At 47.4% G+C, this 23,240-nt stretch overlaps 1 protein-coding gene across 1 annotated transcript in view; it reads left to right on the top strand.

Moving 5' to 3' along the window:
- The first annotated feature begins 2,645 nt into the window (after positions 1–2,645).
- ARHGEF4 (Rho guanine nucleotide exchange factor 4) overlaps positions 2,646–23,240 on the top strand; it is a 111,067-nt gene continuing 90,472 nt past the window's right edge. Inside the window, exons 1-3 of the mRNA XM_055128971.1 lie at positions 2,646–3,221; positions 14,736–15,041; positions 22,157–22,268. Of these exons, the coding sequence (XP_054984946.1) occupies positions 2,769–3,221; positions 14,736–15,041; positions 22,157–22,268 (871 nt within the window). The 5' untranslated portion in view covers positions 2,646–2,768. The remainder of the gene's footprint in view (positions 3,222–14,735; positions 15,042–22,156; positions 22,269–23,240) is intronic.

Below are 23,240 nucleotides of genomic sequence, written 5' to 3' on the forward strand. Positions count from 1 at the left end.
GGTCCCTGGCCGGGGCTGGCCACGCCCCCAGTGACAGCTCGCTGGACAGAGAAGCCGCCGCCTGCTCTTCTCAGCCCGGCCAGGGGCTAGATCCGCACCCCCACAGGACCGGAGCGTCTCACCAAAGTGAGGGCCGCACCCTTGCTGCGGTGAGCGGAGAGCCGGCGGGATGCCAACGAGTTGCTGCTTCTTGCTGGGGACCTTCTCGGCCTGGTTGGTGCCCCGCTTTGGGCAGCCACGCGCTCCAGCCCGCAACGGCCTTTGCTGGTCCCTCCGCTCTCTCTCGTGAGAAATCCAGGTCCGAGAGCTGTGTGGGCGTCCCTGGGGTCTGGCCCTGCCTCCTGTGCAGCTGTGAGCTGAACCAGAGCTGGCCGCACATCCACAGCCCGCCCACGGGGCCGGGGGGCTACACAGCCTCTCTCCGAGGCCCCCAGAAAACAGGGGGAAGCAGAGAAGGGCCCCAGGAGCACCCGGACCTGTCTCGGGGTCCGCCTTGCTTTGACACCCGTTGCCAGTTTCCTTTGGGGACCTCGTGCCTCCTTGGCGTCAAGTGTCACCGTAGCACTCCAGAAAATCTGGATGACAAGGACGGAGCATTCCCGGGACACTGCTGTCCGCGCGTGGGGACCCTCAGCAGGGCGCATTCCCTAGTAGGATTTCCCTTCAGACAGCACAGGGTCTCTCCAGGGCAGGACTTTGGGGAGCCGGGGACCCGGTTGAAGGAAGGGACCGCGGAGCAAGAACCCGGTAAACCTCAAAGGCATCTTCCCGGGGCGCCTGCTCTGTGCGGTGCTCCCCAGAGGAAGAAGCCGCATTCTGGGTGTCAACATAAACGCGGCAACAGGGCTCCTCAGCACACGCCCTCCAGGCCGCTCGGGCCGGGGAACCAGTCGCAACAGGACCGTGGGGCCTGGCCAGCTTCTTCTTCGTGCCTTGCTGCGAAGCCGGTGAGTCCCGCTGCCCAGGAAGTGGCCCCGCGCCCAGGCGGCAAGTCGGAGCACAGCCCGGAACGGAGAGCAGAGGCCCAGGGCGCTGGCCCCGCACCAGCCCCTGCCGATGGCAGCGATAAACAAAAGCACCTTCAGAACAGTTCTGTGGAGGCAGGAAACCCGGCCAGCAACTACACATCAAAGCGCGCTCTCGGGGAGAATAGAAACCGGCCTGCGGGGGCGCGGTTCCCACATCATTCTAGCAATAGCGGGCTGGGGTGTTGGAACAGAGCCCGGCCGGGGACCCCTGCAGCGGGCGCTCCAGGGACCACCCTGAAATCAAGTGCAGCAGACACGTCAGAGGGAGTGGGAGCCGGGGTGGTCCTGCACCGTGCCTGGGAGGGCGCTGGGGGAAGAACGACGCCCCCTCTGTCTCTCTGTGTTCGTGGCAGTGTGACAGTCCAGGACAGCCCGAAGCTGGAGCACGAAGCGGGTGGGCAGAGGGAGGAAGTGGGTGTGGAGGAAAGACCCAGGCTACTGCCCAGGGCGGAAGTGACCCCCGGTGGGTCTCTGGAAGCCAGGAAAGCCCGAAGTCTTTGCAACCTGTGTGAGCTGTCTGCCTGCCAGGGGCTGGGGGGCGCTTTCGGGTCTCAGCGCCTGCTGGGCCTCCCTGCAGGGTGCGGGGGAGTCCGGGCCCCCCAAGGAGCCTCAGTGGAGGGGGCTCTGGACAGAGACACCTGCGCCCAGGAGCCCCTGGGAGACAGGCCACGCGCCGCGGAATCTGCATGCGAGGAACTCCCTGGGGTCGCCCGGGACTGGGACTCTGGGAGCAGGGGTGGGGCCGAGGCGGGGGGCAGTGCCCTGGCATCACCCGGCAGGCCCGGGAACGTGCGCTGCGCCCAGGGCCCCCCTCACACCGAGGACAGCGAGGCGCAGAGCCCCGCGGCCCGGCTAGGGGGTCCGGGCGCGCAGGACAGAGGCACCCCCGGCCGCGGCGGCGTGGCCACCCCCGGCCACCCGGCTGAGGACCCAGCCCTGGAGCTCGGGCCTCCCGGGACCCGCAGCCCCTGCCGGGAGGGGCAGGAGCCCCCGGGACACCTGGCACTTCCCAAGGCAGCGGCCTCCCTGGAAAGCCACGCAGCGGCCACCAGGACCCCCGCAGGGGGCGCGTCCACGTGGGATCCAGACCCCGCAGACCCCGCAGCCGGCGCGGCGGCGCGGGAAGGGAGCGCGCCCGCGGGAGACCCCGAGGGTCCACCTTCGCCCGGCCCCGAGCTCGGAGTGGACGGGCAGCAGGCGGGGGGCGTGGGGGCTCCCGCTCCCCGCGACGTGGACACAAGCGCCTCTCTGTCCATCCTCCAGGGTGCGGGCCAGGGGGTCACCGCGCCCGCAGAGAGGGGTGATGCGCGGACACTAGGCGACGGGGGTCCCCTTAGCCCACCCCCGGCAGGCGCCAGTGCCAAGGGACTGCGAAGCCCGGAGAAGAGGCTCAGGGCCAGGCTGGTCTCAGCCCACAAGACCTTCTCACAGTTTTTTGAGTCCAAAGTCCTAGAAAAAGAGGACCCTGAGGCCAGCCCCCCGGGCGCGCCCCAGGCCCAGAAGAAGAGCAAAGCGCGCCCCGGCTCCTGGCGGACGTTTCTGAGGAGCAGAGACTCCAAAGGCCCCCGCAGGCCCACCCTGGGGCCCCTGAGGCCAGGCCCCCAACCCCCGGGCCCCCAGCCCGCGAGCCCCCCCAGCATCGCCCCAGCATTGGCGCCCAGCGCCGGGGACGGGCCAGTCCCGAGCGCCGGGAGCCTCGTGTTCGGAGCTCACTGGGTGCCCCCGCAGTCTCCCCCTGCCATGGACCCCCCGGACCCCCGGAGGAGGAGCGAGCCCGCCATCCAATGCACGTGCCCCCCGGCCCTCCAGGACAGGGCCTGGCCGTCCCGGCCCTGCAGCCCGCGCAGCCAGCAAGCGGTGGTCGCCCGGCCCGCGCCCTCCAGCTCGGCCGGCTGCTTGGAGTCCACCGGCCACACGGGGCCCTCCAAGCCCCTGAGCCCCAAACCCTGCAGCCCCAGGCCCAGGCGGCAGCGGCTGGACCTCCACTGCCCGGGCTGGAGCACGGCCGTCTCCATGGTGTCCCTGGGGGGCCACGTGGACCGAGCCTCCGAGTCCCTGCGGACCTGCCGGACGCCCACGGCCCGCGCGAGCCTCCTGCTTTCTCTGCAGACCCTCGCGGACCGGGAGGAAGAGGGCAGGACCAGAGGTCGCCTGAGCACGGCCCCCTCGCTCAGACACCTGCCCAGGGCCCAGGTGAGTCATTGCTAACCGTGCCAGGACCCTCTGCTGGTCTCTCAAGGCGAGGAACAGCAACGTCCGGAGTGAGGGATCTGGAAGGTGAGAGGTCCGACCCTTGCTACAGATTCCCTGCTGCCCTCCTCGGTGGGGGGTGGGGTTGTGTGTGTGGGGGGGGGTGTTCAGTGGGGCTTGATGCTTCTTTCTAATTCTATTTTATTTCTTTTCTAGTTTTGTTGTGTTTTTTGGGGGGCTGCAGGGCAGCAGCCACACACTGCAGTGCTCAGGGCTCACTCCTGACTCTGCATGTAGGGGTCCCTCCTGGTGGGCTCAGGGGGCTCTGCGGGTGTGCCGGGCATGGAACCCAGGTTGGCTGTGTGCAAGGCAAGCGTTCTCTCTGCTGCGCTACCACTCCCGCCCCCGAGAGTTCCATTCTCTAGAGTTCTACTCCCCTGTAGTTCTATTCGAGCTCTGCGTGTGTTTCCTGTATGATCCTGGCCACTTGGAATTCCCTTTTCAACCAGCTACCGATTCCTGTCCTCTCCACCCTTTCCCTCTGGTCTCTCCCCTGTGTGCTGTCTTCCAGAATTTTTCTGCGTCTAATCAGATTAGAACCTTGGGCCGTGGGGTGGAGAGCCGCTGACACTGGTGACCTCAGAAGCTCACGATTCTGCGATGGGAAGCTTTGGAAACCAGGGCGCCTAGACACAGAGAGGAGAAAGAGAGAGAGAGCCATGATACATCAGAGAGGAGACTGTGGGTGAATATTACAGAACAGCATGGGGACCGTGAGATATAGAACAAAGCCCTGCAGATGTCTAACGGGCACTCAGGTCACGGGAGTCCCATCTCTCGGGGAATCAGGCACCTGCCTGCAGAAAGGAATCTTTCCAGACTCGCTCACAGAGAACAAAGAAAAGCTTGAAGAAATATTTAAAAGAAACTTTCTTCCAGAAAAGCTTTTCCCAGTGGCCGGCATAAGGCCGGGAAAGGCACACTGAGTTCTGCAGAGCCCTTGGAGCAGTGAGCACTGCCGAGTTAGCCGTCAAAGGAGCCTCATGGGGTACTTTATTCCCAGTTGTTTCTGCAGTGTGCTGGGGAACCAAGCTCACGAGGATGAATTTTAACATGTCAAGTTCTAACAAGTGGGCCTGAGTGAGAGCACTGCAGGAAGGGCACCTAGCTTGCACAGAGCCAGCCAGGGGTTCTGTCCCTGGCTTCCCAGAGGGCCCCCAGGCACCTCTGAGTGCAGAGCCAGGAGCGAGCCCTGAGTATCCCTGGGGTGTGGTCCCCCAAACCAAACTAGATACAAAGATCTAGCGAACACTGCTAGCATGGGCCTCATATACGCGTGTATGCACTTGCGGGTATGCACGGTGGAAAATCGACGTTGGCTTAGGTGGTGGCTGTCCCTGTCCCTCCCTCCCCAGGGAAGAGCAGCGGCCACGCACCTGCGGAGAAAGGAAGGCTGCAACCTGCACAGGTGTGCCGTGCGGGCTCCGTAAGGGGCAGGTCCTCTCTCTCTGTTTCTCTTCCACATCTTAACGATGGGCGGAAGGCCAGGTGCCTTGCACTCCCGCGGGTATACAAGGACAGGAGAGCAGATACTTGAACTCTGGAGCAGGAAAAGGGAGAGAAGCGCCTAGAAATCCGCTCTCTGGAGGAAGCCCTGGGCGCTTAGAATGTGGGACTCCACTTGAGCGACGTGGGCGCCACCCTGTGGCTGACACTGGAACAGCACCACGTGACCACAGGAAAGTGAACTGTACTTCTCACGCTTTTTATTTTTTATTTTTGCTTTTTTGGTCACACCCAGCGATGCTGAGGGGTTACTCCTGGCTTTGCACTCAGGAATTACTCCTGGCGGTGCTGGGGGGACCATATGGGATGCCGGGGATCGAACCCGGGTCGGCCGTGTGCAAGGCAAATGCCCTACCTGCTGTGCTATTGCTCCGGCCCCCTCACGCTTTTTAAAATTTTTTATTTTTTATTAGTGAATCACCGTGAGGTACAGTTACAGACTTACAAACTTTCATGCTTGCGTTTCAGTCATACAATGGTTGAGTGCCCATCCCTCCACCAGTGCCCATTCTCCAGCACCAATGGTCCCAGCATCCCTCCCACCACCCCCACCCTGTCCCCTCCACCCCACCCGCCTCTGTGGCAGGGCATTCCCTTTTGTTCTCTCTCTCCTTTTGGGTGTTGTGGTTTGCAGTAGAGGTATTGAGTGGCCATCATGTTCGGTCTATAGTCTTCTTTCAGCCCGCATCTCCCATCCCGAGCGGGTCCTCCTAGCACCCTTTACTTGGTGGTCCCTTCTCTGTCTGAGCTGCCTTTTCCCCCAGCATGCGAGGCCGGATTTTATGGGTCAATATCAAGAGAAATAATATTCACATCACAGGGATTCAGAAGAGATAACAGAGAAAGGGGAAGACATGTTGGATAAGGATATAATAGCCAGGAACTCCCCACACTGAGAAAGGAGACACAGACTCAGATCCAGGAAGCTTAAGCAAAAGCTTCATAAAAAATAAGCCCAAATAGAGGAAGACCAAGTCACATGGTAATTAAAATGCCAAAGGCCAAGGACTTATAATCCTGAAAGCAATAATAGGAGAGTAAAGAATCACATATAAGGGAGCCCTTTTATTGATACTTAGAGCATTTTTGTTTGTTTGTTTTGAAACCATGCCTGGTGGTGCTCAGGCTGACTCCCAGTTCTGTGCTCAGTCCTGGTGGGACTCAGGAACCATTTGGGATGCCAGGGGTCAGACACAGGTCGGCAAACACAGAAGGCAAGTGCCCTTCCCGCTGCTACCATCTCTACAGTTCCTTACAGCACTTTGTAAGCAAAATGTCACAGGCCAGAATGTTCTGAGTGAAAAAGACTTACTGTTAAGAATCTTCTCTTCACTTACGTTATCACTAACATTCAGGAGGATGTTACAAAGCTTTTCAAATAAAAGCAGTTAAAGTCTGGTCAATAACCAAGATATATGAAGTATTCCAAGTTCATCTGTATGAAAACAGTCCCATTAAAAAGGAGAAGAGCTGAACTGGCACTACCTCAATAAAGACATAGAGATGACCAGTAGGCCTGTGAAAAGATGCTCAATTTTTGCTTATTATGGAAATAACTGGAGCGTTTGCCTTGTATGCAGCCGACCTGGGTTTGATTCCTCCGCCCCTCTTGGAGAGCCCGGCAAGCTACCGAGAGTATCCCGTCCACACAGCAGAGCCTGGCAAGCTCCCCGTGGTGTATTCGATATGCCAAAAACAGTAACAAGTCTCACAGTGGAGACGTTACTGGTGCCCGCTCAAGCACATGGATGAGCAATGGGATGACAATGACAGTGACATGGAAATAGCAATCAAAATGACAGTGGGGCATCACCTTCTACCACTGACAATGGCTTATATGTAAACAAAATTTGTACTGGCATACAAAGCAAGCGTCCCACCCTCTGTACTGTCTCTCCGGTTCCTTATGGCTCTCTGTGCTCAGGGATCCTTCCTGGTGGGCCTCAGGAACCCTACGGGATGCCAGGGATCAGCACTGCGCTTGTAAGAAGTGATGATGTGTTATTCCAATATCCTCAAACAACTCTTCTTAATATTTTGTTACATGTTGTCATGTATTTTTCTATGAATATTTTGTACTTCACGACCACAGCCGTTCCATCTGACGAGGTTTTTATTTTCTACGATTTCATATCCTTCACTTTGCCTTGAAAGTTCAATTTAGAAATATAGAAATTGAAAAAAAAATTAACAGTGCAGTATGTAGATACTATATTGTGAAAATAAAAAACACCAAGTAATTTCCGCCCAAGTTAAAAATGTACCGTGCCCCACTCCTGTCCGAAGGGCCTTGTCCACTTTCACACTAACTTTCCTGCCTTTTATTCTAATTTTGCCACTTAATTTTTCTCCACAAACACCATAATTTATTTGTCGCTTATTTTTTAAAGTATTGTAAATATAAGTGTTGTCTTCCTTGACACCTGCTCCATGACATCTGTGTTTGCTTGTTTCTGATTATGTTCAGACCGTCTGTTCTGTGTGTCTATAGTTCTTCTCATCACTATAAGTAGTTCACTGAGGCTCCTTACGCCCGTGTTCTCTCTGAAACACACATCTCTCTTGCTTGTCCCTCTCTTTCTTCCTACTTATTTCCACTCTGGAGAAACCTGTTTTCTTTTTTTTTATGTTTTCTTTTTTTAAACACTTACTTCCCCCCTCACATTTTTCTAAGCAAGGTTCATTCAATAAAAAGTATCTTGCTTCACACACACACAAAAAGAATTAATTTGAATCCATAAGCCACATGTGTTTATCCCTGACTTTTGGTAACTTCTGAAGTTTCTGTTTGGTTCTCCCAGAGCAGAGCTGCTGGTGAATTCTGACACCCTTCCCCCAACACACACATACACACACACACACACACACACACACACACACACACACACACAAATGTTTCTGCTGATGTGTTCTCAGGATGGGAAGGGCTGTGTCGCCAAGTCATATCTTTGGCTTACACTCAAACACTCAAACATTTTTTTCCAAAATGACTGTGTAGATTTACACTCCATTCTTTATTATTATTATTATTATTGCTTTTGGGATCACACCCACAGATGCTCAGGTGTTACTTCTGGCTCAGTGTTCAGGGGACCATTTGGGATCCGGGGAGTCAAACCCCGGTTGGCCTTGTGCAAGGCAAACACTACCCACTGTACTATCACTCCAGCCCGACACTCCATTAAGTTTCCTTTGACCATATTCTCATTAACATTTGCTTGCTACTGTTCATCTTTCTCATCTCTGCTATCTGCTGTGAGCACGGAGCTCTCCTTGTGATCTCAATACGCATTTCCCCCGTGTCTTAAGAGGTTTGGGGATGTGTCTGAACTATTCTCTTGTCTATTCATCTCTTGGATTGTTTTCTCTGTATTCCAGAGGGTTGTGGGGGGAATCCCACATTTGGTTGAATATGTCACAGTGATTTCCCACTCATGTTTTTTTTTAAGTATCTTTTAATGTGAAAGTGTTCTTAACATTTGGGATCTATAAAACAATCCTTTCTTACCCCAAAGTCATGAATAGGATCCCCTGGTGCCTTTTTTTTTAAAGATGCCTTGTTTTAACATTGAGGTCTTTGAGGTACTTTTGGTGTTCCATTGGCTTGTTTGCGCTTGTGCCAATTCAGTGTCTTTCTCTCTGTGGCTTATCTTAGATGTTGCTACCCAGTTCATCAAATCCTCTCATCTTGTTCTTCACTGTCACTGTCACTGTCATCCCATTGTTCATCGATTTGCTCGAGTGGGCACCAGTAATGTCTCATTGTGAGACTTGTTACTGTTTTTGGCATATCGAATATGCCACGGGGAGCTTGCCAGGCCCTGCTGTTCGGGCGGGATACTTTCAGTAGCTTGTCGGGCTCACTGAGAGGGATGGAGGAATTGAACCTGAGTTGGCCGCATGCAAGGCAAACGCCCTACCCGCTGTGCTATCACTCCAGCCCATCTTGTTCTTATTTTATAAATATGTATAGCCCTGAGTCAGACATACTACATACAAACATATAATGATCCATGAAGGATTCTGTTCTCCAAAGCAGAGACAGAAGTGGCAACTATAAATAAATGAGCAAATAAAATTATTCAGGATGTTGGTAAAAGACGACAGTAAAACTGAAGATGCAATCAAGTAATTAGGAGCAAAAGTTATGAGAGCGGGGTCCCCTTGGGTGGGGTCTAACATTTGAGGCATCCCTGGCATGTGAGAAATTTGCAATGATGCAGCCCGATATCTCACTGACATGGAGAATCCCCTCACCTACAGAATATCATATAATTCGACCCCCGTGATGTCACAGCAACTCACACCTGGGAGCCCTTAGCTTGTTGGTGCGTGTTTGGATGATAGAGATGCCAGAAAGTCCTCAGTTGTGAAAGGTTCTATATACATGTAGAAGTTTTTTCTTTTATTTCCAGTTTAGGAGCACAGAATTTATGATTCCCGGGAAAGTAGTCCCTAGTACTGCGGGGTGCACACATACAGGCTCACGGTACTGGTAAAGGGATCATAGGAAGGGAAATGAGCAAGAGTGCTACCATGTGGGAGTCCATCTTAATTAAGAAGTAGCCCGTGGGTGGAAAAAATGGGGGGAAACTCAGTTGAGAATGCCAATGCGTGTTTGTCACCCACTCCACCACTCACCATCTCCGCCTTGGGGTAAGACCACGCCGTTCTCAGTCTGTGGAGAGCTTGGACAAGGTGTTCTCTGAGGCAGAGCATTAACTTTATGAATGGATATCGGGTCATTTCCCCGGCCTCATCCTTTGCCTTCTCTGATTCTGGGATCTCGGATCCAAGATATCGCTTCTACTTAGAGATTTTAAATGAGGAGAGAGAAAGCATCGTGAACTTTCTTTTTTTTTGGTTTTTGGGTTACACAGGGGTTACTCCTGCCTTTGCACTCAGGAATCACTCCTGGCAGTGCTCAGGGGACCATGTGCAAAGGCAGGAGTAACCCCAGCTATGCACAGGGGTTACTCCTGCCTTTGCACTCAGGAATCACTCCTGGCGGTGCTCAGGGGACCATGTGGGATGCTGAGAACCGAACCCAGGTTGGCTGCGTGCAAGGCAGACACTCTATCCGCTGTGCTATCACTCCAGCCCCATATCGTGGACATTTTTAAATCTCTAAAATCCTGTGTGAAGTTAAAAATTTCTATGGAGGGGCATGGAAACGAGAACAATTAGAACTATTTTAAACCAAAAGAAAAATCTAACTGGGATGACTGTTTCTCCACAGTAATTATGTTGATAATTAAGACTTACAACGGAAAATAATCAAGGCAGTGGATGTGGAGGCAGGAGCAGACATAAAGATTACTAGAACAGAGTAGAGGATCCCCAAACAAACCCACGCAAGTAATCTCAATTGAATACTTTTAGAGGCAAAAGCAATTCAATGGAGGAAATACTCTTTCAAACAAACTGTGCTGAAGCAGTTGAACATTCTTAGGGGAAACAAAATCATTCAAGCGTCAGTTTACTCAAAAATTGACTTTCAATTAGTTACTGGCTTCAGTTTTAAATATAGCACCATAAAATGCCAGGAAAAAATACTTTCTGTCAAGATTTTTAAAAATTTCTTAATCATGACACCAAAAGCATATCCATGGTGGGAAAATAGATAAATAGGACTTTATCAAAGGCAAGAAAATTTGTACTCCAAAGACCCTGAAGAAGAATAAGAACATAAGCTACATTTGAGAAGGACTTATTTGCAAACTAAGTATCTAAAAAGGTCTTATTCAAACATTTATAAGGCATTCTCATAAAATACAAACAATTTAATTAGAAAATAGGCAAAATAAAATTCACTCGAGTAAAGAGAGAGCACACATGTATCGTGTCAAACATGAGTAGATGCGGAGTGAATGCAGAGTGACTGCTTTAAGTGTTTTAAATAATTATGCCCCCAAATAAATTTTCTCAGTGATACGGAGAAACAGGTGCCTTGCACACTTCTACAGAGAAGCAAAAAAAGCAGAGCTGCTCCGACAGTCTCTTCTGAAACTAGACCTCGGTTTATCCTGCATTCTCAGGCATAAATAGGTCTCAGGCGAATAAAACTCAGTTTGCACATGAATCTGTACATGTTTTTCGTGGCTTCCTTTATAATAGCCCCAAACTGAAAACAACCCAAATATCCATCCGGATACTAGGGATGAATGAGTAACAGCTTGAGGTATAGCCATACAATTGCATCATTACATTCCAACTTGAGCGCATCATTCATTCCAATTTTAATGGGTCTCAAGATATTTAGAGGTAGTGAAAGGGTTGTATGCTGTAGGATTCCATAGGAACCTCGTTAAATAACATCCTTGAAGTGAAAAAAAAAGTAGAAACAAAAAACTGACCATTGCCCTAGATGAGAGGAAGGAGAGATTATCAAAGGAGATCAGGGATTCTGAGTATATGACTGTTTGGTGCCTTACTTTTGTGGTAAAACTGCCTCTACACACATACACCTATGCACACAAACAATTTCAAGGACAAATGAAAATATTGATAAATCAAAAGGGTTGTATATTACATCCCAATTGTGATATTATTAGACTCTAGCTTTTTAAGCTGTTTTAATTGTAAGAATCTTAGTACAAAGTACAGTTTTGTATTGTCTTACCTCTACAACTATATAAAAAATGTCACTAGTTTAATAGTTGCGTAGAATTTTTTTATATGAATTAGATTTTTTTTCTTTTCTGGGTCACACCCAGCGATGCACAGGGGTTACTCCTGGCTCTGCACTCAGGAATTACTCCTGGCAGTGCTTGGGGGATCCTATGGGATACTGGAAATCAAACCCAGATCAGCCACGTACAAGGCAAATGCCCTACCCGCTGTACTGTGGCTTTAGCCTGACTTCTTAACAGCACATTTTCAAGTTTGCATGTTATAGTTTGGATATCATGCTTTCAATTTTGTTGGTTGTGTGGTTCAGATATGTAGGTATCCAACAACTCTAAGACCCCTGCTCCTGCCCGCGTGATCTCCCAACGGCCTATTTTTGCTTTCCTCCTCGATTTTTTTCCTTCTATGTCCTTCTCATTTTTATAATGTAGAATCCAGGGTGACCTAGACACCCTCCACTTTATACTTTGCATTTTCCTGTTACCCTATGTACCATAAATACTGGATTGATAACATTCAGTATTTGTCTTTTGCTGACTTATTTCACTTAACATTTCATCTTCCAGTTCCATCCAAGTTCCATCAAATTTCATAATTTCATTCTTCCTTGCAGCTGCATAATATTTTATTGTGTATATTACCATACCTTCATTATCCACTTATAGCTCACTGGAACTCCTCTATTCTTACTTTTCTGAGAAATTTCCCTACTGTTTTCATAGGGGTTGAACCAGAAATTCCCACCAGTCATGGGTGAGTTTCCCTTTTACCACATCCCCAACAGCCAACACAGTTTGTCCCAGTATTTTTTATGTGCCATTCTCATTGGTGTGGAGTGATATCTCATTGCTGTCTTTGATTTTGATTTCTGTCAATAATAAGCACCTTTTCATGAGTCTATTGGTCATTTGCCTATCTTCTTCAATGAAGTATCTGTTCACTTCCTTTCCCCAGTTTTTAATAGGGTTTTTGTTTGCTGTCCATCTTTGAGAGTTCTTGGATATTAAACTATGACCTGAGGTGTTGAGTGCAAATATTTTTCTCTCATTCAGTTGGCTGTCTGTGGTTTTAATCCATATTTCTTTTGTCATGCAGAAACTCTTTAGTTTGATATGGTCCTATTTCTTTTTGTTTCTGTTGCCTCTCTCAATGGAATCATTCCTGAAAACACCTTTAGGTCCAAATCTTGGAACATTCTGCCAATGTTTTTCTCAATGAATGTTATGGTTTCTTCTATGTTCTTAAGATCTTTGATCCAATTTGGATTGACTTTTGTGACGGTGTGAGACACAGATAGAGCTTGATATTTTTTACATGTGGTTATCCAGTTTTCCCAACAGCGTTTGTTGAAAGAGTATTTTCACTCTGTTTCGTGTACTCATATTCCTTATTGAAAAATTAGTTGACCATCACTGTATCATCCCATTGTTCATCGATTTGCTCAAGCAGGTGCCAGTAACATCTCCATTCATCCCTATCGAGATAGTTAACCATAGATCTGGGAATTTAGCACTGTATTCTAATCCATTGTTGAGAATTAGAATAGATTACCCAGTTGTAGCATCAGTTGATATGATATTATCATTTTTTATCTTTTCTTTGATTGATATGGTATATTATGTTAATTGAATTGCTTATGTTAAACTGTTCTTGCACGTCTGGAGTGAATCCCACTTTATCATGGTGTATGACTTTCGATGTGTTGTGGGGTTCAGTTTGATCCACTGCACTGCAAAGGGTCCTCCACGCTCTGGCATGTGTGATCCTGAGCAAAAAGCCACGAGTAAACCCTGAGCACTACTGGGTGTGGTCCAACTCCCCACCTCCCCAAAACTATTGGGAACAAATTTTCTTTTAAAATTAATTAGGATACTTGAGTGTATAGCTGCAATCTGGAACAAAGTGACCTCAGTGTGGGTAAGGTGTAGCTAGCATACATTTAGTTCCTGTCTCTGCCAAGGAATAAGTGTGTGCTTTAATTCAAATTATATTGTCTGGTGAAAGCAAGAGTTTATGCCCCATCTAAAGAATTTATTTATTTTTAAAATTTTATTTTATTATATTGAATCACCATGGAAAAAAAATACAAAGATTTCAGGTATAAGTCTCAGTCATACAATGATTGAAACCCCATCCCTTCACCTGTGCACATGTTCCACCACCAATAACCCCAATATACCCCCCTTCCCCCCAAAACTTACCTAAGTCGCTAATAATATTCATTTTATTCTCTATACTTTGAATACATTCAATATTTCAATAGAGAACTCACTATTATTGTTTGGAATTTTCCCCCAACAATCAGGCCTGCTGAAAAGGCATCATTTAATAATTTCTTTTCATTACTGAGAATGAAGATTCTATGAGCTTGTGTGGCTGCAACAACAGCCGCACGGTTTTGGGTTTCTGATGTCTTAGTTCAGTCACAGTCTAGATGCATTTCTGCAAGGAGCCGCTCTGGGTGCCAAAATGGGTTAGAAGACCTCTTGGATCATAGTCTTTAGGAAGAGAGGGTGTATTTCGAGAGCAGCAGCTCTGGATCTTATCTGGGCCGAGGGTGTGCTGGTACCTCCCCCTTCCCATGATAGCCTATGAGCCACAAGATTGCAAAGTCACTACCTCTGGGTGGAAGTCTTAGGGGGTGGCTCTCACCATGTGGATGATGCCGCCACGACCATTTTCCGAGCAGAAAAACAGGGTGGAGAGGGAAAATCCCTCCCCGGGTGGCACACAGTCGTAGTACAGCTCACAGTCTAGGTGCATTTCTGTAAGAAGCCACTCTGGGTGCCAAAATGGGTTAGAAGACCTCTTGGATCATAGTCTTTAGGAGCAGAGGGTCTCCCAACTATAGAATTAAAAAAAATAATTTCTAAGGAATATTCCAAATTACATTCAAGATATAATTTCTTCATCAAGGTAGACAATGTTGGCTTTGTAATAGTCTTGAGAGTAGACATTTTGTCAGAAATAAGGTTTGTTTTGTTTCTTGTCTTTTTTTTCCCCATAACTTTTGTGAACAGGGCTGGAGTGATAGTCTTATCACGGGGAGGGCATTTGCACGTGGCCAACCCAGGTTTCATTCCTGTCTCCACATATGGTCCCCTGAGCACCACCGGGAGTGATCCCTGAGTGCAGAGCCAGTAGTAAGCCCTGAGCACCACCAGGCGTCGCCCCCAAAACAAAACAAAACAAAATTTCTAGGAAGAATGCATGTCACTAAAGTCCGTGTTTCAGAGATGAGTCCAAACATGGAATTCTAGACAATTGAAACCAAATTTAGGCCACAGCGCTGCATGACCAGTTTATTGCTCTCTGTTCCAGAACCACGTATCCTGGGAAGAGCAAGCAGGCAAGAAGCCCTCCTGCTCCTGCAGTCAGAAAGCCCTTCGCGCTGAGCTGGCTCAGCGGCTCTGTTCCACCACCGACTTGGGGACGCAGGCCCTGCCGTCCTGCTCTGCAGAGGAGGTCCCCGGAGGGGCTCCTTCCCGGCCCGTGCACACGCCTCTCTATTCACAAGTCAGCCTCGATGACATGTGGCTGGAGAAGGCGCAGAGGCGACGGTGGGAGAAGCAAGCCCAGGTGGACAGGACGTTGTGCACGGGGATGGCACACAAAGCTGGCATCCAGGTAAGCAGGCTCGTGCCCTGGGTCCTGACACTTCCCCTACAGCTGCCTGCAACGCCTAAGCTTGCAGGTGACCCGCGATATGCCTAGCAGGAAATAACAGCTCATGGTGCTCCCAGGGCCGGCCCGGGTCTGGCTTCCTGTTCTCTCCGAGTGGTGTGTGTCTGGCCCTGCACCTGGCCAGGGAGGACAACTGAAGGAGGTCAGCGTCAGACACTATTATACACTGGACAGCACTAGCTGTAACACTTATAAAGGTCATGGGACCCAGGGCTGAGATCTCCAAGCCTGCTTGGATCGGGACTGGGCCTCTTCCGCCCAGATTTCCCATTTCCCAGTAGCTAGGCGGTCACACCCCAGGGACTACCCCCCACCCCCACCCCGGCACCCTGTGATCCCGTCAACGGCCAACATCCAGAGACTTAAAAGTAAGCTTCTGGAACCAAGCGGCTGCGACATCTTATAGCCTACTTCTCCCTCTGGGAGAACCTGGCAAGCTACTGAGTTTCCTGCCCACATGGAAGAGCCTCAAGAACTCCCCATGGCGCATCCATATGCCAAAACCAGTATCAATGATGGGTCTCATTCCCCTGACCCTGAAAGAGCCTCCAGTGCGGCACCATTGGGAAGGACGAGTCAAGAGAGGCTGCTAAAATCTCAGGGCTAGGACGAATGAAGACATTACTGAGACCACTGGAGAAATTCGACGATCAACAGGATGATGATGATGATGATGATGATGATGATGATGATGATGATGATAATGATGATGATGATGATGATGATGATGATGATTTATAAAGATGCAAAATAAGTTGCTATAACTACCTTAATACTATATTAACTCAATTAGATTTTGTCTCTAGGGATACAAGAGGGAGTCTAAAGGGTCTCAAGGACCACTCCTGGTGACACTCAACTAACTCGACAGTTCAGTGCTGGGATCCAACAGTGTTGAGGGCCTGCAGGGTTAAACCTGATGGCACTCAGTGGAGAAGGGGGGATGGGGGTGCCCATAAACAGTGCTGGGAATCAAACTCATATTCTTATGCAAAATATGCACCCCACCCCCTGAGTTATTTTCCAAGCACTTCTGCATATTTTTGTACCGTGCTTTTTGCATAAATTTGTCAGACTATTAAAAAAATAAGATAATCATGTATACAGAACACTTACTACCTAATCACCATCTCTTGTTCCTTCCCTTTATAAAATGGCAATAACTTTTAGTGTTGAGTATTTCTGAAGTGTATGCTCCTGAATCTCAACTCATTCTTCAAATACTTTTTCCTTCTTGAGGTGAAATTCACACACCATAGATTTAGTAATGTTAAAGAATAACACTAAATATTCACAGGGTTTTGTAAGAATCCCCTCTATGTAGTTCTAATTTTGTCGTTAAAAAGAAACCTCATTTCGGGGCAGGAGCGCAGCCGGTAGGGCGTTTGCCTTGCATGCAGCCGACCTGGGTTCGATCTCTGGCATCCCATAGGTCCCCCAACCGCCACCAGGAGTAATTCCTGAGTGCAGAGCCAGAAGTAACCCCTGTGCATCGCCAGGTGTGACCCAAAAAGAAACAACAACAACAACAACAAACTTCATTTCACCAAACATCACTATACATTTCTCCTCATGTCACCGTCACTGTCATCCCACTGCTCATCAATTTGTTCGAGTGGGCACCAGTAACATCTCTAATCATGAGACTTATTGTTACTATTTTTGGCATATCAAATAAGCCACAGGTAGCTTGTCAGGCTCTGCCCTTCAGGCACGATACTCTCGGTAGCTTGCCGGGCTCTCCGAGAGGGGCAGAGGAATCAAACACGGGTCAGCTGCATGAAAGGTGAACGCCTTACCACTGTGCTATCGCTCCAGCCCATTTCTCCTCCTGAGAAGAAGAATCTACTTTAGCTATTCTTAATTTTGGGGCAGGGGTCAAGGGAGTGGGGGCCACACCCAGTGATACCCAGGGGTTACTCCTGGCTCTGCACTCAGGGATAACCCCTGCTTGGGATAGATATGGATGCTGGGAATTAAACCCAAGTGGGCTATCCACTGTATCCGCTGTACTGTCTCTCCAGCCCCAATTCTGAATCTGTCATAAATAGAATCACATGTAATTTGTATACCTAGGTTCTTTCACCTAATAGTTTGAGAGTCAACCACATTCTTGCAAATATCAGTACTTCATTCCCTCTTAGAATTAAGTAAAATTCCAATACATTTTATTTTTATTAATTTATCCATTGATAGATGACTGCATTTGTGAATAACATTTTGTTTAAATACATGTCATTTACTTTTGGATTTATATCTCGGAGTCAAATTTTTTAGCATAGAGACTATAATAATAATACTGTATATTTGAATATAATATAATAATAATGTATATTTTTAAGTTGCTAGGAAAGTAGATCTTAAATGTTCTTATTAAAAGAAAAAAATGTGATGGGGCGATGGATGTTACCCATATTTATTAGAGTGATTTCTATATAGTATACACATATATTGAGGTTCTTATGGTGCACCAGGAGCTGATACACTGTCATATGTCTATCATATGGCAATTAAATAAAGTAATAGTCACTTTGAACCTTACAAGCTAAGAAAACCTTATTCCCAACTCCCAATCACTTTTGTGATTGTTATTGTTGTTTGTTATTTATTGTTACTGTTGACATTGTCGAACACTGCACTCCTGGTGGTGCTCAGGGCTTACTCTTGCTCTTCACTCAGGGATCACTCCTGGCAGGCCTGGGGGACCGTGTGTGGGGCCGGGGATCGAATCTGGGTTGCCCACATGGAAGGCAAGTACCCTCCCCGCTGTACTGTCACTCAGACAGACCCCAAGGTCCTTTCTTTAAATTGGCAAGTGTGGGTGTTGGGGCGAGATGGGAAGGAGACTGGGGACATTGGTGTTGGGAAATGTACACAGGTGTGTGAATACTGTGTGACTGAAACCTAATCATGAACAGCTTTGTAAGGGTCTATCTCACAGTGATTCAGTAAAAAAGTAAAAAAAAAAATCAAATCAAATAATAAATAAATTGCACAATGACAGTCATAGTTCCAAGGATAGGGAATAAAAATGTAGATAAGAGACCCCAGTTACAAGAAAGAGATAGCATTAAAATCCATTATATTAAAAAAAGATATGCCAAGTTTCCATAAAAGGATTTTCACATAGAAGTAATTTTTCCTACTTAATTAATTCCCAATGTTCTTATTTTCAATGATACCTGAATAGCCAGTTAGGCACAACTGAAGGGATTTGGAATATCAAAATATGGTGGTTTATTTTTCTTATATGGAAGGAAAAGTTGACCACCTCAGGGAACTGACCAGAAGAAAAATACATTAAAATGATAAAATTAATTTTCATTTCCTGGGAAATTCTCAAACATATTAGCGTCCTTTGTCTTGAAGATACCTTAGTATCATAAGATACTAATTGGAAATCACATTTTTAATGAGTTGGGCAGTAGTCTCACCTATTCTGTATTCTTGAACGGATGGTAAATAATTGGTCTTTTCGCTCTGAAATCTACTTAATGAAATTGATACAATCACTTCCTTTTTATTGTTTAAATATACACTTCTTGTCCTTTCACTTTATTTAATTTTGGGGAGGACATTCATAAGTGCTTGGGGACTGCCTTTGGATGTGTGCTTGGGACCCTCCCAGTATTGCTGAGGGGACCCTCAAATGCAAAATTAGCTGGGGTCAGCTACATGCAAGCCAGAGCCTTAACCTCTCATTACTGTGAGATAGACCCTTCTATTTTACACCTGTTCTTGATTTCAAATGAACCTTTAAAGGAAGTGTACGGATAGTTTGTTTAACCACAGTACTTATCTCTTTTAGATAGTATAGTTTGATCATTAAAATTTTAAATAATTTTTGAATTAGAATCTGATATTTTATTGTGTGTTTGTAGTTTCTTCTCTTTTCTGATACTCTTTCCTTGATTTTTTAAGGATCCTACAATAGTTTATTTTTTGAATTTATAATATACTGTTCTGTATATTTTTCTTAGCAGCTTCTAAATATATTATTATATACCTGCAAAACATATCACAGCCTGCTATTATCTACATTTACTACTTCTAAGAAAATCACTGTCACTGTCATCCCGTTGCTCATTGATTTGCTCGAGCGGGCACCGGTAATGTCTCCATCTTGAGACCTGTTGTTACTGTTTTTTGGCATATCAAATACGCCACGGGTAGCTTGCCAGGCTCTGCCGTGCGGGCGAGATACTCTTGGTAGCTTGCCAGACTCTCTGAGAGGGGCAGAGGAATCAAACCTGGTTCGGCGGGGTGCAAGGCAAATGCCCTACCTGCTGTGTTGTCACTCCAGCCCTTCTAAGAAAATACCTCAAGTAATCTTACTTCTACTGACAAAATTTTAATCACCTGACTTTCAAAATGAGCCTTTTATGGGGGGCAGGGGTGAAACACTGGACAGCACCCAAGGTTTACTCCTGGCTCTGAGCTTAGAAATCACTGTTGGCAGTGCTCAGGGATTAAATCCTGGTCAACTGTATGCAAGGCAAGCGTCCTATCCACTCTAATCTCTCTGACCCCAGAAAATATTACTGTATGAAGTTTTTTTCCCTATACATACTGAGTACCACCACATTGTGTGGTTTCATGATTCATGTTTCAGTAATCAAAAATTAAAGACATTCAGGACCAGAGTGATAGTACAGAGGGTAGGGCATTTGCCTTACCCAAGGCTGACCCAGGTTAGATCCCTGGCATCCCATAAGGACCCCCGAGCCCTCCATATATAATCCCTGAGTACAGAGTCAGGAGTAAGCTCTGAGCACTACCAGGTGTGGCTGAAAAGAAAAAGCAAAAATAAATTACAGACATTCATGTAAAATAACATAATCTAGTATATTTATCTTAAAATTTATCAGTTCTCCTTTACGAAGGCCTAAGTCTTCATTTTTAAATATAATTTCTTTACTGTTTAGAGAATGTCCTTTAGCCTCTTTAGGATATGTTTTCTAGCAACAAATTTGTTGCTTTTCCTTCAGTTAAAAAATGTCTTTATGGGGCTGGAGCAATAGCACAGCGGGTAGGGCATTTGCCTTGCACTCGACCAACCCGGGTTCGATTCCCAGCATTCCACATGGTCCCCTGAACACCGCCAGGAGTGATTCCTGGGTGCAAAACCAGGAGCAACACCTGAGCATCTCCGGGGGTGACCCCAAAAGAAAGAAAAGTCTTTATTTTCCCTTCATCCGAAAGAAAACAATACCCAAGCTTGGTGGTTGCCAGTTCTTTTCTTCCTGTAATTAACAAGTGATGGTGGTCTTCCTTTTGGCCTAAATGGCTTAAGGTGTTAAATCTGTTGTCATTAGAAATTATCTTTATTCTCTACTGCTATCAAGATGTTTTAGGTTTCCAGAGCTCAACTTCACTCTGTGGTAGAGTGATACTTCACCACTGAGTCTTTCCAAAGATGTATCTTGTATTTTATATCAGTCAATGAAATTCTCATTTCTGATTTCTGTTTACAACTTCTTTTACTCTTTTTGTTTGTTTTATGGGAGCCACACCCAGCTATGCTCAGGACTTACTACTGACTCCAGGCTTAGGAATTACTCCCGGCAGGGCACAGGGAACCACATATGGGGCTGGGGATCCAACACAGGTTGGTTACCTATAAGACATGTGCCCTACACTTGTTCTGTCTCTCCGGCCCTTTTTTCATCATTTTTATATGTTTCACTGAATATTTTTCTGTTTGGGGGCCACACCCAACAGTGCTCAGGGCTTACTCCTGGCTCTGCACTCAGGGATCACTCCTGGTGCAGTTCAGGAGACCACACAGGATACTAAGGATCAAACAGGGTGGCTGCATACAAGACAGATGCCCTGACCATTGTACTATCTTTCTGGCCCCTGTTTGACTAATTTCTTGTTTGACTATTTTGACTAATGATTGCCTTTTTTGTCATACCAGCATCTGATATGTGTGCACTTATGCATATATATGTATATATTGATTGTCTTTTTCTATTTATCTTGTGATTTTCCTACAGGTCGGTATAGCGAGTGGTTGTCTATTACATGACGGACACTATGTTATGAGGCTTGACATTTAGCTTTATTGCTGTCGGCCGGGTGGGCACTCAGCTCCCCATTAGCCATGCTGACTAAGCAAATACCTTCTGGTGATCTGTTTTATGTTTGGCATTTTTATGCTTTTACTGGAAGTTCTGCAGATTAAAGTGGCCTCAAGCAGTGCTCAGGTCCTCCTGTCCAGAGATCCCTATGAAAGAAACGTGTTACGGAGGAAATATGGTGGTTGGGTAGGCTGCGTTCAGACACGAGTTCCAGAGCTGACATAATGACATGACTTCATGTTAATGAGCAAATAATATACATTCAGGAAAAAATATGAGGGAATAAATTCCGTTTTGCGATTGTTAATGGAGGATTTTTTTTTCTTTTTGGGTCACACCTGGCAATGCACAGGGGTTACTCCTGGCTTTGCACTCAGGAATTACTCCTGGCGGTGCTCAGGGGACTATATGGGATGCTGGAACTGGAACCCAGGTCGGCTGCGTGCAAGGCAAACGCCCTACCTGCTATGCTATGGCTCCATCCCCTGTTGATGGAGGTTCTTAAAGTTCATTCACCTCAAATGGATAGATGCGGTACTGATTGTGAAAATGACCAGTTAAAAACCTAGGGTGAAGGTTAGGGCTAAAGCAGATATTAAATAATCGCTTAAAGTCTGTGCTGTAGCATAAGAGGAAAAGGCAGAACCCAGGACACCAAGAATCCACTGTTTCCATCCCTTCTTTCTTCCCTGACTCCCTCACTCAGGGAACTCAACCACCTCCTGAAAAGAGCCAGACCTTCCTGTTCCTCTGCCACTCTAAACTCAGATTATTAAGGACCTGCTCTCCCACAGCTGCCAAATAAGCCATCTAGTTTGCAGACCACTTTTTCTAGGAGCTTTGCTTTTCCTCGTGGTTATTTAATTGTGTGCTTCGCTCACGGCACAAGTTCTAGGCAATTAGAAAAGTCTGTGGCTATGACAACATGTCATTTATCTTCTTCACTCACTCCCTGCCTCTCCTCTCCCCTCCCAGTGCTGGCGGAAGGTGATGGGCACCTCTCTGAGTGCCAACAGCCACCCTCTCTCCCAGAGTGCGCCAACAGGACTCAACCACACGGGCTGCTCGGAGCGCACGCGTGGTGCTGGTGAGTTGCATGCCTCCCTTGTTTATTCTCTGGCATCCTGGCAAGAAGGACGAACGTGTTGCAGACTCCTACGTCCTCCTGGGTGGCAGGAGAAGCTTGGAGATGAGAGATGGTTTCTCATCTCCATTTACAGTTGTCTCATCACTTCGATTATGAGTGGTCCCTAACACCCAAAGGAAGAGAACTCCAGGCAAAGGTTCATCGTTTGAGCCCCAACCCTGAGTCCACTCATTTATTTTGAGTGGAACTACTGACCATTGCTTGGGTTCTGTAGTGGGCAGCATCTGTAACACATAGAGAGCATGTTAGATACTCTAACCTCTCAAGTGCGAAACGTGGGTACTGTCTCCATTGAGGACTCTTACTGGCAGCCTCTCTGCACCCCTTTCATAAACAACAGCAATGACTATCAAATCACATAATCATTCATGAAGAGGCTGGGCTTTTTTTTTTTTTTGCTAAACTGAAACTGATTCCCAAGAGTCAGATAGGAGAGGAGCATCTCATGAGCAGCTACTTCCTCTCCTCACCCGGGGCCCGGAAGAACTGCCCGTGCTAGAACTGTACCAGGTTTCTGGTAGGAAGACATGTTGGAGGTCAGAGCTTGAGAAGGTGAACATTATGGTAAATAGTAGCCTTAAAAATCATAAAAGTAGGCCAGAGGACAGTACAGCAGGTAGAGAGCTTGCCTTGCATGTAGTCAACCCAAGTTCAATCCCCAGAACCCCATATCGGCCCCTGAGCACAGCCAGAAGTGATCCCAAAGTGCAGAGCCAGGAGTAATTCCTGAGCACTGCTGGGTGTAGCCCCCAAACAGAACAAAGTCACAGTATCATCCATCTGGCAAAATCCATTTTTTAAGGACAAAGTCCCAGGTAGGGTTGAAAAAGCAAGCAGCATTCTCAAAGATGCATCATCGTGAGTCTAGAGAGATAGTACAACAGGTAGGGCGCTTGCCTTGCACGCAGCTGA

The sequence above is a fragment of the Sorex araneus genome, chromosome 2 (genome assembly GCF_027595985.1).
Source record: "Sorex araneus isolate mSorAra2 chromosome 2, mSorAra2.pri, whole genome shotgun sequence".
Taxonomy (NCBI): domain Eukaryota; kingdom Metazoa; phylum Chordata; class Mammalia; order Eulipotyphla; family Soricidae; genus Sorex; species Sorex araneus.